This window comes from Argopecten irradians, chromosome 9 (genome assembly GCF_041381155.1).
Source record: "Argopecten irradians isolate NY chromosome 9, Ai_NY, whole genome shotgun sequence".
Lineage (NCBI taxonomy): Eukaryota > Metazoa > Mollusca > Bivalvia > Pectinida > Pectinidae > Argopecten > Argopecten irradians.
In genome coordinates, this window is record NC_091142.1 from 9,221,401 (window position 1) to 9,238,849 (window position 17,449).

Sequence of the window (17,449 nt, forward strand, 5' to 3'; positions counted from 1 at the left end):
TTCATTTTGCTGTTAAATGTTTTTAACCTAATGGAGCGCAAAAACTCTGCCATACCGCACAATAATGCCCTGGAAGTAGAGTGTAAAAGGTAACATATAAAACATAGGTGGAGGTTGTGTCTACTCCGAATAACCACGAATATTACTACATGCAGCACCAATAGAGATTATTTCATTCTTCAAATGTTATTTCGACCATTTTATTTGAACTCTTCTTTTTTAATATAGTATTGTATGTATTTGAGCAAAGGCCTGAACCCAGTATTACAACATTCTGTAGTAACTTTAAGGAGGTAAGCATTACAGAAGGTACTGAAACATCTTAAGTTAAGTAACTTTCCTTGAAATCTTTAATGGTTTCCTATGGAGAACTTTAAGATAAGAAATTATTGAAATTGAAGGAATGTTCGTGAAACTGGGCCCTAGTCAGTTACAATAAAAAGGAAAATATCATAGGAAAATTTACAAAAATGTGTATTTCCATTTTTTTCGCGTTGGATCGTCAAATGTCAAACCTCAAATCTGATGTTTACCACAATGAGATTGTAAGTATAACCTATGAATACATGTCTGATGGATATGACATTAGACTGATAATGCATTATAATTACCACCACGCTCGAGGCTTTCGTCACTTTGTAAGAGTTAAGTAACTATGACTATCTAATATAAACCCTAAGATGACTTGGATTCCTTGTCAGAGTACTGTGACGACACGTACCTGGTTATCTAGACATATTGATATCTCTTTCAGTGCCGTTAAGTGGTTTTAAAGGCCGACCAGCATATCTTGTGAATGTCCTTTACCATCCTTTGGGTTTAAAAACTTCAGTTAGAGATGTGTTCATTGGTAATTTTCATTCTTCACGAAAAACATTTCTTTTTTTTATAATATATTTTCATATTGGAATAAGATCTTAGCATTAGACAATGTTGTTTTTTTTCTTCAAATAAATACAAATGATTGATAATTCATTACTTAAACTACAAATGTTCTTGAAAATTTTGGTAATCAACGAAAACTTCTTATACAACCCCAGAAAATAACAAAAGTAATTATATTTTCGAAGTTAGTAAATTGGGGTTAGTATGCAGGAATACATCTTTAAATAAAAAAATCATATCTCATGAAAATAAATAAATTATTATTTTCTTGCTCATGACGAAATGTCCGTTTCCTCAAATAAAAAAATTGGAGTGCTGCCTTGGGCGAAATTTTGATATAAGTATTCATAGTGTTGGACATCTTAAAATTATTCATTGATTCTTTTTTAATGTGTGCGTCCCGGATGCAGCCTGGACCCCCGTCGAGTGCCTCTTTATGACATATGTATATAACAAGGCCTAGACCTATTGGTGATAACATTACTAGTGGATGGGCCTTCCTCAAAGGTAACGTATATTGAACACTTTATTGATGATAGTAGCATTAAATAGCTGTGTAGTTTCTTGATGACATTGATACATACCTGAACTTCTTACCGTGATAACAGTGTAAACAAACATGGCCGATGGATATTATGGTAAGTAACTGATGTTGTTAACTTGTTTTTATAATAATTTCATTTTTCAAATGTTTTATACATAGAGTAAGTTGGAACACATATGGAGTACATATACATGTTAAAAAACACATATTCCTACATGCACGGACACAGCTAATTCAGTCTTCTTGTACTTCATCACTTCGATGACAACACACTATTGACACATTTATTTTCATTACAGATGGTATTATCAAGTTGACCAATATAGTTTGTATCCCATCAATTCTCTTAATAACGTCAATGACGAACATTTCAAGTCAAAACTACCTCATGGAGGGTTGTTTTTGTTTGGTTCCGTCTTAATCGAGAGTGATGATCCTTTAAATAACTGCTGAATTTTAGTAGTTGAGGAAATTGTGGATTCTGAAGAAATTCTATTGTGGAAAGTCATAATCCTGAACCAGGTATAGCAAAAGTACTCAAACAAGATGGTAGCCAAATGATGACTTGATCAGTTCATTTCCCAGACGAAAGCTTTGTAGCCGAAAATTTAGAGCAGAGTTAGTTAAAATTATGAATAGTGTAAAGTACTATCGTATTCGTAAATGTAGTAAAAATGCCTGTCTAAAAGGAATTATGTTTCAATTCTTCAACCTCAGAGCATATACAAGCATGATATATCGCATTGTGTCGTTATATAAGACGCAATAGAAAAATGTTTTTGTAAGACACGGAGCAGAGTGAAATGATAAATGATAATTTTACTTAAAGCAAGTGGGAGATAGAAGTATCTACTAAACAATCTAGATGAGGGCTCAATCGTAACTGGTTTTCATAATCAGGCCTCAGCAAACATTGGCGCAATGTAACATTAAAAGAAAAGTTTTATCCTAGTTTTTGTGTCTTAACCAGAATTGCATTAAGTGTAAAAATGACAAATTGCAGTTGTGATAATTCTAGTCTGTTAACCATGCCTATGCATAATTTTTTTTCCAGTTTGCCTATGATATAGCGAGAATCCATGACTCCCTAGCGTGATTATATAGTGTTCGATCCCATTGTTTCCTTGTCTCACGTATTGTTTTATTTTTTAATTCTACGACTCTTTATTATGATGGTCTGATCTCCCTTTTAGACGACTTTAATCTTGCTATATTTGAGTACTCCAAGGGTTCCAATCACTTATGATCTCTACACCCTTAGACTATCTCATTTTAAAATTGGAGACAACAGAACAGGTAATTTAGTCGTTTGATGTACATCAAAAGAGCCGTATAGGTTGGCTGTGTATCTTTGATGTCGGGCGTCGCTCTATCTGTAATCTCCAAAGGACTTTGCAGGCCTTTGATTGGTTCAGCTGTTTTCCGCTGAGCTGCATCCAATTTTGCTATGAGATAGTCCAGGGACGTAGAAATTGTAAGTGATCGGAACCCTTGGAGTATCGAGGATGATTTGACTATATAATTCAACTATAGACACATTTTATATAATCTACGTAATCTTACATTTTAATTTAGGTTGAACGATTGTTATAGTGGTCTTAGGAACGTGGATTGATTACAATCGATTTTCTTGTTGTTCCAATAAATGTAACACCATCGTCCATTTTTTATTTGATGAATTTAGACAACTTAGAAGAAAAAAACTTTGTGTTTCCTTGTGATAGCGAATCTTTACCTAAATGGATGTAATGAGTTACTATCAATGTGCTTTTATTGCCATTGTTGTAACAAAACATGGATATCCATGCACTACAGCGATGCATCTTTTAGAGAAAACAGATTTTAAAATACAACTGTATACAATTGTCGAAAATTCAGTTATATAAAATTTCTAATAAATGTGTAAATATGTCTCCAAAATAACACAGTATATTTTATGAAGGCTGTACAAAATTCAACATGAAGCATTATCGGTTATATTCTTTTGAAATTGGGGACAATAAATAAGTCATTAATTTTATCACCTTGAGAAAGTTAGACCTTGTATCTAAAGCCGCCATAAAACATATACCTGTAAACACCTGTACAGTGTCGTAGGATAGGGCGGCTAAACCGACCCAGGTTTACACAGAAAACAAATTTGCACCGATCAATAAAAATGGAGGATGTCTTTTATATGGTAACTGTGTATCAAATTGATCAAAAGAACTGTAATATATAAGTGTCATACGTCAGTATAGAAACGTCCCATTAGCACGACGATAAAAACTGAATACACTGGGCTAGACATATTGTAGATGTAATACATACCTAAAGTATGCATAGTTTCTCAACTTCATTGAATAAAAGATGGCGATGGAATTCGAAGCATCTGGTCAGTATTAAACATACATGTCACTCATGTCTTCTTATAAACCTCATCCTTGATAATCCAGGGGTTACTGTTACTGTCGTTATATCCACCCCTTGGATCATAGGTACCTGGCTCGTTTTAAAAAAAAAATGACATGTTGTAGTACATAATATCTCATATAAAATATGAACTACAACATGTCATCTTTTAAACGAGACAGGTTCCTATGCCTGGATTGTCTCATAATAAAACTGAAGGCATTTCCAGAGAACAAATATTAATGTACATCAAAGGACTAAATGACCGGTTCTGTTGCCTCCTGTTTAACTATGAGATATTAATAGTAACCCCTGGAGTATCGAGGATGGATGAAATTGAAGCCAATGCCATGCTGTTTCGTGAACGTCATTCAGAAATAAAAATTTTTACAGGGGGTGATAAAATACGATCGGTAGAGTAATAGTTATTGATCTCGACTAAAAAACACACATTCCACATTTGTAGTTATTTATGACGGCATAGGTGTTTTTCTAAAGGGTTGGATATATTCCAAAATCACGAAGCGTTTTAAAAAGATGATGTCAGACTCGCATACAGTAATGCATATTTTCTGAATGCTTACAACATTACTGACAAAATGTTGTGTTAATAATAGATCAGTGTTTATAATTAATTTAAGTTGAAACTGATACATCCCTACCATGACAAGTTCACTTGACTGGTTTTATATATTGATTGATAATACAATGATGATATATATAATTAGATTGAGATTGACCGTTTTATTACAAGCTATATGCATGTTACTATGTATAAAACAATAGCTTTTATTTTACGTGTACGTAATACAATACTTACACTAAAACAAATCAAATATTGGTATACAAATGTATCACATAAATATTGTTTCACTTTTTTGTTCAGCATTACAAATGAGAAGCGACTAAGGTGCGGTACAAATCTTGCCATCTTGTCCTAACATTAGTTCCGTATTTGTCGATGACATTTGTATAGTACATCATCCGTCAAAGAGGTGAATACTCTTTTAAATTTCATACCTTAGCAAAAGATAACTGTAGCGGGAAAGCAACGGGATAATTATTTAAATTCATTTAAGTGCAATTCAAAATTCAATGACAGGAAATAATCTACTTAAACATGTTTGCTTTCTGGAAAAAATGTAAATAGTTATGTCTTTGTTTGTTTGTTTGTGTTTTACGGTTCATCGACAGCTAAAGTCATTTAGGGTCATCCTACACGTCATGTAGCAGTTTAAACGTTTAAAATACAGAAGATAAGTAATGATTGTATCTAAATGATTAGGATAAGACATAGGCAAGTAGGAACTAAAAAACACAGATTGTAAATTTTGATTTTATAAAATAGATATAAAAAATTGTATTGGATAAAATAGTAAAACACATGAGAAAACTCATGCACAATATTGTTGTAACGATAAAAATATTGAGTTGATACGATAATAAAATCGGAAAACATTTATATCTTACTAAAAATACCGATTTCCTTGAGATAATAGTTATGTAACTGTGGTTTGTAGTCACTTATTAATTGAGTAGCTGCGCTCTTCACAGAATTTGTCGTACATTCACTCAGAGAGATCATTTTGCATTTCATGCATGGTTTTTTTTTTGTTTTTTTTTTTTTTTTTTTTTTTAAATAAAACTTAATTTAAGAGAACATCAGTATAAGAAACACAATTCGCTATCAGTCTATTATGTGATATTATGGCTGATATCATCTTGAACCTTATTTATCCTGTGTTTAGTTGATAGGAGGTGTTGTTTCTATGCATATTCTGAATTCATTAAATGTACCATTGCTCCCTAAATATAGCTTTGGATTCTAAACCATTCGTAGTGAACGATTCCGATACCTGTTTTAAAAACAGAATCACATCTAACCCGTAATATCAATTAAGTTCACACTTTATTAATATCGCCATTACATGTCGACATCTATCAAAACATACAAAGTAAAACTGCTCAATTCTTAATAATCACGTATTTTGTAATGGAATATTGATCTTAATAAGCTAAATTGACTTCTCTCCAACCATAAGCCCTCTTGTGTAGCGACAGTTTGGATTGCTTCCTTTTCTTTTTTCCCCGATTTGGCATGGACAATTCTGAAAGGGGGGAAGGGGCAGAGTTTGTTTGTTTATTTGTTTCATTAAATTAATGCCCTATGTCATATGGTGTGAATCGTGTATAAAGTGCGTGGTGCGTGTTTTGGGAGACTGTGGTATATTCGTGACATGTCTTCTTGTATAGTGGAACTACTGAAGCATACTGTCAAAGATACCAAGCAACGCAACCCACTCGGTCACATTATACTGACAATGGTCGAACAAGTCGTCCTAGAGTACTATTTGCTCTTTTGGTGCAACAGGAGTGGAGTTATTCTCTCCCATTGCTGACATATGTCAGGAGACCAGTTTATCTGTAAATAGGTATCCAAAATCGTAACATATCATCATCTCATTTTAACTCAATTATGCTCCTATCAATGCTTGATTTATCATTACATGAGTAATGAAATTGGTTTCATTTTTTTATTTATAAAATACTTTCATTGTTTAGAAATGTGAAGACATGAGAAACCAGAATGGCCTTCTTGCCTGCTATTTTGGTAGTACTAATCGTGTCAGGGGAGGTAACTCCGTACACAAGGTGTGGAAACGAAACCCAGAACTTTGTGGGCTACACATACCTGACAGATACTGTGACGTCAGAGAAATTATGGTCTCACTGTAAGTTTCCTAATCCAAAGTATGACGCGGCGTTGTGTGGGATAGATCGATCCACCGATCAGCATTACGTGTGTGATCCAGACAGACTTATTACGTCACAAGGTAGGTCACTAGTTACGTCACAAGGTAGGTCACTAATGACGTCATTACTTATAATTGGATAAAGTTTTGTCTTTTTGTATTTTGAATGTACGAGCATGTTATCATTTGACTAATTATTCATTTAAAATTCCAACTAGGCTAGTTACAACATTAGGTCTAGGATAATCATACTGTGTTACTGTATGTAGGATACGATTTCTTATTTTACGGAATGGAGTACTAAGCATAAGAGAATGTATCTTATTTATGTCAATCTGAATCTGTTTATATATGTTTGAAGTCGAAGATGATTATTTCAACGGAGAACAAACTATACATTTAATTGATTGTGTGATATGGAGCTACAGGTATAATGGAGTACATGTAGGCCCTACATGTATGCAAATTACAAACACACACGCACCGGGTGTATGTAATAATAGCGTGAAGTGCATCAATTGAAACTGTTCTCATATGTTGTTTTTAAAGCTGCTCCACCGTCGACAAAGCATAAATGATATTCATCAGTTGAACAATAATTGGTGTTTGATCATGTATATATATGTCTAATTAACACAAAAATGATATAACATAATTTATTTCGCATTTGGTGCATGCGCAATCAGTACTTCCTTCTATATAGGATATAGTGCCACAGAATTTTTTCGGGATGCAATTATTTTTCATATTTTTAACTTGAAGTAAAGTTAGAAGCTCAAACTTTTCAATGGTGGTAATGATGGAAAGTAAGTAAATTTTGTAACTGAAGAAAAATACTAAATCGTCTGCTCCTGTTTTTGATAGTGAAAAAATACCATTTGTCAGCGGTGGAGCATCTTTAAATTAAACTTGTTACAAAATCATAAGATTATAACTGTCATTACGAAGCAGAATTTACAATGCGATGCCTATTTAGTTTCACACTTACTTCAAAATGTCAAAAATCCGGAAAAATAATAAAACAATTATAGCATTTTGATTTCGGTCAATACATGGTTATATCGACCACAGAAAAAATATCGACCTCGGACGAATATTTTTTCTTTGGTCGATATAACCATATATCCTACCATTATTCCGCTATATCCTACCATTATCTCGCTTTATCCTATCAATATTCCGCTATATCTTACCATGATCTCTCTTTATCCTACCAATATTCCGCTATATCCTACCAATATTCCGTATTATCCTACCATTATCTCACTACATCCTACCATTATTCCGCTATATCCTACCATTATCTCGCTTTTTACTACCAATATGTATAGGAGAAAAACCGAAAACTGTGGAATAGTCAAGATAATGAATTGTTCGAGGCCGAGAACTTTTCATTATCTTTACTATTCCACAGTTTGAGGTGTTTCTCATACTTAAAACATGGCACTGAATGTCATTGGTACTCTCCACTATTACACTGGGTATTGTTTAACTATTCCACAGCTCCAGGTAAACCCTTACTACCTATTTAAACCTTGAGACCTAATCATGATTCAATTCATTCCCTCATTCGGAGAACAAGAATCATAATTTGCATGATTTTTTTTGAAAGATCCATGCACAGGTACTATATGGTACTTACTGAAACATTAACTCAGTTTAGTTTTCACTGTTCAACATGGAGGGCAATATATATGTAGCTCTGTATGCAGATTGGAACACAGTAATGATGATTTTTGGATATACATTTGAACTATTTTGGGCAATAGTCTTTTCCCATACAGCACAACCTTAGTGGGAGCCAATCAAAATTTAGAGAGAAAAAAACCCCAAAATATTCCCTAATATATTGGATCATAATACTATCGGTACATTTACACAAAAAAGTGAAATTATGTGGCAAAATAGTGTGGTTTTGAAAAGTATTCCTTGGGAATCATTATCTTCATGAAAGGTGTTGGGATATTATTTCGTTTGATAGATGCCATTTTTATGGAATATGAAGAGATTTGGATAACGAAATATGGAACAATCATGTGAAGCATCTGTAATTTCATTTTAGCAGACAATTTTGCATTTGTCTCATGGAATTTAATCTTGATATCTCTCCTCTGGATTTATTAATGTGAATTCTTTTCTGGATTATGGATACAGTGGCTGTGAAAGAAATGATTTATTTTGAAATGAAGTGATGAAAATTGTATATATCAGTATTATGAAAATAAGTTTACAAATACATCACGACAACGTTGACAAGTACCTGGGTTAATCTGTAATCCATCTCTCCTTGGATTTAATGAATGAGGATGTATTTCTGACTTCATGCTAGGCTATATTTACCAGTCTATACACTTCCCTTCAACTGTGGAATATTTACCTTTTTTCTTGGAATAGTTCACAAACTATTCCACAGCAGAAGGTAACTATTTCACAGTAGTAGGTGATAATAGTAGACTTTGCTACAACTATACCACAAGCTATAACAATAGATGACATCACAGCCATGTTTTAATACGCTTTATCCGACAAATATTTTCTTATATCCTACCATTATTACGCTACATCCTACCATAATTTGCTATATCCTGTCATTATTTGGCTATATCTTAATGTAAAGTAGAATCATACAATGGTAAAAGAGAATAAAATGAAGATGAAATCAAATAAATTAAAGATGAAATCAAATAAATTTAAGATGAAATCAAATAATATAACGATAAATGAAAATAATATAATGATAACACCGAAAAAATCAATGATAGATGTAAATCAAATATATATGTCACCAAATCAAATAATGATGAAATCGAGAGATATAACGACAAAAGAAAAAAATACCATGACAAAGGAAAATAAAATTATAGTAGTAGAAGCAAATGATATTAGTAAAATCAAATTAATTATTGATGAAATTATACCTTATATTGATAAAATGAAATCATATTATGATAAAACCATATCAAAGAATGAAAACACAAATTCATATAATATACAACAGCTGTGGCGTTCCATAATTGACAAAGGGAAATAACTCCTGCATCCTCGAAAGAAATTAGACGATTTACATGTACATTACCATATACGGGGTTCTTTTTGGCTAAATCTTTGAATTAAGACTTATAAATTCTTTTGAAGCAAAGATCAAACTTAGCGAGATAATAATCTAAATTACTGTAGGTCCATGATTGTCTGTCACGTGACGTAATGTAAATTGACTCATACTTTAGGCATTTAAATGGATTTGTTCACGTGAAATCGTTTAAAAGTAATTTACCTTTTTCATATCGAAGTAAACAGTTTTTTTAATAACACAATAAGTGGGATATATGCCAGCGGCGGCCTGTTAATGAACCAATAAATGTTGAAAATGCAGAATGTAATTCGATACCCTGTCGCTATGTGGAAAAGCTGTTTTAATAACTACGTCTCCGAAACAGCTTTTAATTTTAAAATTTAGTTGTAGAAGGAATTTGAGTCCCAAAAGTCATTAGCTTACTTTTAATACTCCACTTTAAACCGAGATATGTCTCGAATGTTTCATTTCCATAACGCGGGTCGTCTTATGCTTCCCAGCGTCGTCCTAAATACTGTCCAATAGCTGGCTTATGATATGCTAGTCCGCTAAACCTTCCTACATTATTAGGCAATTTTCAATTTGCCTTATATATAGGCAAAAATGGGATAACAATATAGACAGGTTTAGCGAACTAATAATATGCATGACCTAACTTTCGTTTTGCTGTAACATAGTCCAAGGGTGAGGAGATCTGAAGTTATGGTGAACCCTGGAAATCGAGGATGTTTCCTCTATGGAATCATTACACCATTTTATCGCACCTCGGACAAAAATGTCCCCAAATGATTGGCGGAGAGCCGTCACGTGGTGACCCCCTAACACTTTATAGGGGGTCAGTAAATTTTATTATGGTCCAAGATGGCGGCTGTCCTCGCCCCCTATAAATCTTACTGACCCTCTATGCCTTTATAGGGGGTCAGTAACTGACTATATAACTAATATTATCGCACCTCGGACAGAAATGTTCCCAAATGATTGGCGGAGAGCCGTCACGTGGTGACCTTCTAATACTTTATAGGGGGTCAGTAAATTTTATTATGGTGCAAGATGGCGGCTGTCGCCCTCGCTTCAAAATTTTAACACATTCTCTTCAAATTAATATACCATTTCTTTACCGTAAACATATATTTTAGTTATTTATTTTTTTGTAAAATTCATTTAAATCGTTTTAATACTTCAAATTAAATGAAACGCATTTTTTAAATACGAGTTGCTTCCCCTACGCCAGTTCGAAAGTTGATGACGCGCTGAAAGTCAAACGTAAGAATTCAAGCGTTTTCTTGACTGCGACCATAAACAAATGGAGGGGTTCGTATCTTAAGATCTATCAACCCTCACTCTACAGCTAATTTATCGGCATTACTTTAAGTGATTATCTCAGCGAGAATGCAGAGATGATCATGAGTCTGCGCTATAAATGTTGGATGGATGTTTGTGTCACTTTTGTTTGTGATGCTTTCAATATGCAACCGGTCTGATGTCGCATTGAGGTAGGCCTATTGTGCACCTGGAATTATTGTTGATTTATGAGTTACTCAGTATTGTTCTTCGGGTTCCTTATACAGTTATTTGCAGATTCCGGAAAGAAATACATAAATAAATATGCAGGCCTACTGTAGGCCAAATACTTCGCCAGCATGGTTCAGGTTTGATACAACGGATTCTTGAGAAAACAAATAGGAAGAAAAGATCTAATGAAACAAATAAATGGTCCTCGATGCGATAAATTCGTTATATAGTCAGTTACTATAGTCTGCTACGCCCTCGCCCCCTATAAATCTTACTGACCCTCTATGCCTTTATAGGGGGTCAGTAACTGACTGTATAACTAATAATATTAGCCAATCAGAGGGGACGTTACAGAAGATACCGACACTTTATTTACGTTATGAAATGATAGTTCCGTCTTTGCAGGTTAGTTCCCTTGTGGATCAACACTCGGAACTGTTTTACATCCGAGGAGTTTCGATTGTAGGTATCGATTGTTACGTCATTATTTTGTGAGAGCAAATCACGTCGTTTTCTCCGAAATGTATGACGTTACACTCGCAGACACATGACGTCAATTAATACCTAGCCGCAAGGGCAGATAACTCTGTAATATGCAAATACAGAATATTAATTTGCAAACTAACGGAAAGATCATTACGTGCTTATGTAGGCCTATTATCCTTATTGTTCATCATCCACATAACAAGGAAATAAAATTATTTGTTTCACGTTATGTATTTTTATTGTAGTCCTTGCCGTAGACCGGGCTTTGAAGGCTATACAAGAACAGACGACTACACAGTGTACAGCACCACATGGAGAGGTCCAGAGTTTTATCGTCGCCATGGCACTCATCGACAGAATTCGTATTCCAGACTTCACAAGTGAAAACCTGTACGCACCTTCATTCTAAATTTCAGGCAAAATAAAGGTTCTGGTGGCGATTTAGAACGTGTAAATTAGAATCAATCTAAAGTAGTTTTAGAGGTGATTACCCATCCGTCCTCGGGTGATATTTTGTTGGTATTCGCAATATATCGATCGGTTAACCTCGGTTAATTCCGTGAGTTAACGACCATTTCCGAAGTTGATGGCCCTTATATATCTCTACAACATTAACAATTTAAAATACTTTTAATCTTTATATTTTAGCTGCATCAATAACTGTGGCCAAATACAGCCCGACGCCACAACCTCACAAGGGGGTATAACCGCGGATCAAAAGAACGCCATAATGGAAAACTTCGCCATTCACCTCAGAGCAGAATGGGGTATGGGGGCGTGTGGAAATGACGTCATAATGTTGTATTGCCAGGAGTTCGACATGGTAAGATCCTCTCGTAGTGTGTACGAGTCAATCGCTAACCTTCGGCACTTTCCGTAAACGAGAACGGAAAGTGTCGAAGGTTCCCGAAGCCGTACGTGAATCAGATTCAATATTTATATATATATTTATTGCTTACAGATATGCTTGATTTTTTGAAGTTAAACAGATATTGGAAATGCTTAAAAAGTTAAGGTTCCAGAAAACCTGATTTTATTACCTCTAATGGTATGTAATTTTATGAACATGATGAAATTGCAAATAACTTGAAATGTATTTTTAACAATATTGTCAAAGTGTAATAATGAATAAAATAGAGTTAAAATTTATTAAAGTTCAGAAGAGCTATATGCACATCGGCAATCTATCATACTTAACGCATGGTTAAACCAGACAATTTATATATCAGCCCCTAGCTATATAGTTTGGGTACTGCTGTCGGATACATAGAGTGAATGAGGATTTAATCGATATTTTTGTACTATGTAAATGACAACATTTGATAAAATATCTAGACCAGCCATCTTTACTTTGCTGTCGGGCTGTTATCTACATTTTCACGAATAAAGCTAACGAGTTTTTGTTTATATATATGTGAGATCCGTTACTGTCGTATTTGATTGGTTGTAATGGATATGACCTTGACCTTTATTTCAGCTCTACGTGACTGCAGGTTATGCGGCCGGAAGCCTCGTAACCGACGCCGTCATCGCCGATATCGCATCTACATTTTCCTCTTATAAGTCCGCTGGTAACATCGCCGAGGGACTACTTATTATATCAGAAAAGCTCCGCGTCACACTGCGGAGTATTACACCAGCCCACGTACTACTTATCCTCAATATGATCGGTCTCCTTGCCCTTGGGGTCGGACTGTTCTTCTTCCTCTATCACCGTGACCTTGAACACAACGTGTGGGGTCGGGAAGGTATCTGGCGCGTGGTGGGAGTCATCGTCTATTGCCTCTCTGGTGTGTGGCTCGTCAAGGCTCTCCTCTATGTTGTCGTTTACACGTCGGTGAAGACGCCATATGCTGGGATCATCGCCGCCCTTATGGCCGCGAGTGTGATGGTAGCCATAGTTGTTTACGATGAAGCATTTGTAAATAATTCTTTAGTTTCTTCTAATTCTACTGGTTAGTAAAGTAAGTTGTGGCAACTATGATATTGATAGTCCCAACAATTATTTCGTTGGTCGATAGTCGTTTTGTGCCATATCAATTTAAAGTTAAAACTGTTTTCCCGTTGTGTTGGTACCGACCGTACCGACCATATCAAAAATTTCCAATGGGAACATGCCACAGAAAAAGTGATAGATTTATCAATGAATTTCATTTCTAGTGAATGAAACACTTCTTAAAGGCAAAAAAACACATAAGTTTTTGCAGCCATTTTGATATTGACGTCAAATATGTCTTCACAACCGCCGGAAAGTGGGACTAATCGACGTTAAATTGTACCTTACCAACACCGTTTTAGGGTCTCGATATCCTCGTATTACTTGTGATTGTAGAATTGGATTGGTTATTTAAACGAAACTATAAGTGAAAGGCCACCGACACACGAAACGAAATGAAACGAAACTCTGCTTCCTTGACTCCTTGACAAGTCATCTTTATGTACAAACGTTGAAATAGCAAAGCCTCTTTAGACTTATCTCTGCTTTAGAAATCTCGTATTTGATTTTGTCATAACCACATAAAACAGCTCTAGTTTTTACGTTTCGATGGTTACGTCATTTGTTTGTTAGCACAACGTCATACATTTCTGTATAGAAATCGTCCTTATTTCCATGCACAAACTAATGACGTATCAATCAGTGTCTTACCATATATGTATGACTCAATATTTAGACAGGATTACTTGCCGTAGTATCAATTCTCTCCGCTAGACTGCGCTCATAAATATATTTGTTTGGAGCGAAGCCTACCGGAGAGTAGAAAAACTACGACAGAAATTCCTGTCTCCGTATTAACATCATTAATATCTCCCTGTGAGAGTTCATTACGGTCCCCAGATTTAGACTGATAACTTGCCTTAGAACCAATGTTCTCCACTAGGTTGTATTTCGGGAGTGAAGAGTAGAAAAAGTACGGTAGACAATCCAGTTTATCCCCTGATTTCGTAACTGTGGGGACCTCATTGAACCCTGGGAGAGTTTGTGTATTCATGGGAATACACGTGGGAGTGGTAAATGTAGATGATACGTTTTCATGATATACTCGTCAGGCGGTCAGATCTGTAGTAAATAACAAAACACATGTTGAAGACGGAAGTATTGTGTCATATGAAATGTCTGTACGGAAGCCTTAGAGCTGTTCTCTCTATAAGTAATGGTCATGCTCCAATCTAACCGACAGTCCTTGATTACCACAGAGACACACTAACAGTCTGTTCACTGATTAATATGAAGCCCCAAAGAAGACAAATAAACATTATATTGAACTATCAAATGGAAACTTATCATTGGGTTGTGCATTTATCTGGTTATGTTAACCTGCATTAGAAAATGGGACATCGAAGTCTTACTGATGCTTTGGAGAAAAACTGGAAATTAAATCCCTAAAAGATTGTGAATACTGTTTACATGTTATTAAGGTTCTAAAGGACAATCTTACAAGAATTAGACCTTCCATGTCGCTACCTTATACTGTCGACTCATTTTGCTTGGATTGTGCACAGGGACTACTTTCAGTTCTGTTTTGCAAATAAATGCGTTATTAGATTGTTGTTTGGCACAGGGACTACTTTCAGTTCTGTTTTACAAATAAATGCGCTATTAGATTGTTGTTTGGCACAGGGACTACTTTCAGTTCTGTTTTACAAATAAATGCGCTATTAGATTGTTGTTTGGCACAGGGACTACTTTCAGTTCTGTTTTACAAATAAATGCGCTATTAGATTGTTGTTTGGCACAGGGACTACTTTCAGTTCTGTTTTGCAAATAAATGCGTTATTAGATTGTTGTTTGGCACAGGGACTACTTTCAGTTCTGTTTTACAAATAAATGCGCTATTAGATTGTTGTAGCACAGGGACTACTTTCAGTTTTTTAACAAATAAATGCGCTATTAATTTGTTGTTTGGCACAGGGACTACTTTCAGTTCTGTTTTACAAATAAATGCGCTATTAGATTGTTGTTTGGCACAGGGACTACTTTCAGTTCTGTTTTACAAATAAATGCGCTATTAGATTGTTGTTTGGCACAGGGACTACTTTCAGTTTTTTAACAAATAAATGCACTATTAGATTGTTGTTTGGCACAGGGACTACTTTCAGTTCTGTTTTACAAATAAATGCGCTATTAGATTGTTGTAGCACAGGGACTACTTTCAGTTCTGTTTTACAAATAAATGCGCTATTAGATTGTTGTTTGGCACAGGGACTACTTTCAGTTCTGTTTTACAAATAAATGCGCTATTAGATTGTTGTTTGGCACAGGGACTACTTTCAGTTCTGTTTTACAAATAAATACGCTATTAGATTGTTGTTTGGCACAGGGACTACTTTCAGTTCTGTTTTGCAAATAAATGCGCTATTAGATTGTTGTTTGGCACAGGGACTACTTTCAGTTCTGTTTTACAAATAAATGCGCTATTAGATTGTTGTTTGGCACAGGGACTTCTTTCAGTTCTGTTTTACAAATAAATACGCTATAAGATTAGAACATATTTGATATATCCACTGAACTTTTTAATCAGTTTTACTGTTTAATAGTCTTTGGTCGACAAATGACTATATTGTTAGCCGTGATTTGGTTTAGTTTACAACAGTTCCACTATACAAGAAGACACAACACAAACATACCGCAGTCTCCCAAAACACACATCTCGCACTTCATACACGCTACACACTGTATACATTGGAGGCCGTCTTTACATGACCCTGGCTGTTAACAGGACGTTAAAATAATTAAACAAACAAACAAATAAATAAAGTGGTTTTAGGTCCTATTAACAGTCAAGGCCATTATAGGATGATCTCACATACGTCCGTGTCTTTTGGGAGGCTGTGGTATATTCATGTTGTATTTCCTGGTAATAGCCTTGGTCCTTTTTATAGTGCGATCTCACTGAATAATGCCTGCGAAGACACCAAACAAGCACACCCCACTCGGTCATATACTATATATATAAAGACAATGGACAAAGCAGTCGTCCCACTTTCTTTATTCTGAAGCCACCACTTCTATAGATTATGGCGTGTCTTGGTAGAAGACATAACTCAGAATCTTTCTAACTGCGGCAAACGCTAAACCCGAGCCATTATTGTTATATAAATGGAGACGTTAGAAGAAAAAAAAGAAAGTCGGTCTGGATGAAGAAAGTCGGTCTGGATGAAGAAATAAGATAAGATCCTTATATTTGCCTTTTATGATAACGCAATAGATGTAGAATTTATAAGTCAGCAAACGATTCTACCGTTATGACTTTAATCATACGCCGATAATCGTCCTATTTCTTGTTCGTTAAATGTCGTTTCGGTGTCCATTTCCCCTTCGTCATGTAAACATTGTCAATAAAGGTTTTCTTTATACGCCGGTTATTTCTACCTGAATTATTTGACCAACAGAGTAAGCGTTGTTATGTGAGGCATTTAGCGCCGTGTGATGTTTATTTGTATGTTGATCAGACCCATGTATATCTTATACAATTTAAAGGGATCACGGTGTTTAAAATGTCACCAAGAGGTGTTGTCATTACAAAATGGAACCAAACACAAAGAGCATACATTAAAACCTTCACTTGTTCAGCTGTAATTTACAATAGTAATTGCATTCTACTCAACGGTCTTACAGTCAAACCTCGATGTATCGAAGTTCAAGGGACCGTCAGAAAAACTTCGAAACATCGAGACTTCGAATTATTCGTGGTTGAAATTCGATTCATCGAAGTTCGAATCATCGAGGTTTGACTGTATTTGATATAATTGTTATTGATAAATTTGTTTATTCCTTTCGGAAACGTGAGGGGGGTCTTCTATTTT

The 17,449-nt window shown here is 35.0% G+C and overlaps 1 protein-coding gene across 2 annotated transcripts; it reads left to right on the plus strand.

Moving 5' to 3' along the window:
• Positions 1–1,304: 1,304 nt before the first annotated feature.
• Positions 1,305–14,182, plus strand: LOC138331359 (uncharacterized). 2 transcript variants are annotated; one of them, XM_069278925.1, is made up of 5 exons: positions 1,305–1,392; positions 6,383–6,654; positions 11,890–12,034; positions 12,293–12,467; positions 13,122–14,182. In XM_069278925.1, exons 2-5 carry the CDS (start codon positions 6,408–6,410, stop codon positions 13,602–13,604), a joined length of 1,050 nt encoding a protein of 349 aa, XP_069135026.1. In that variant the 5' UTR covers positions 1,305–1,392; positions 6,383–6,407; the 3' UTR covers positions 13,605–14,182. The 2 variants fall into 2 exon arrangements, with proteins under 2 accessions (XP_069135026.1, XP_069135027.1); XM_069278926.1 differs by lacking the exon at positions 1,305–1,392 and adding an exon at positions 1,435–1,523.
• Positions 14,183–17,449: the final 3,267 nt, after the last annotated feature.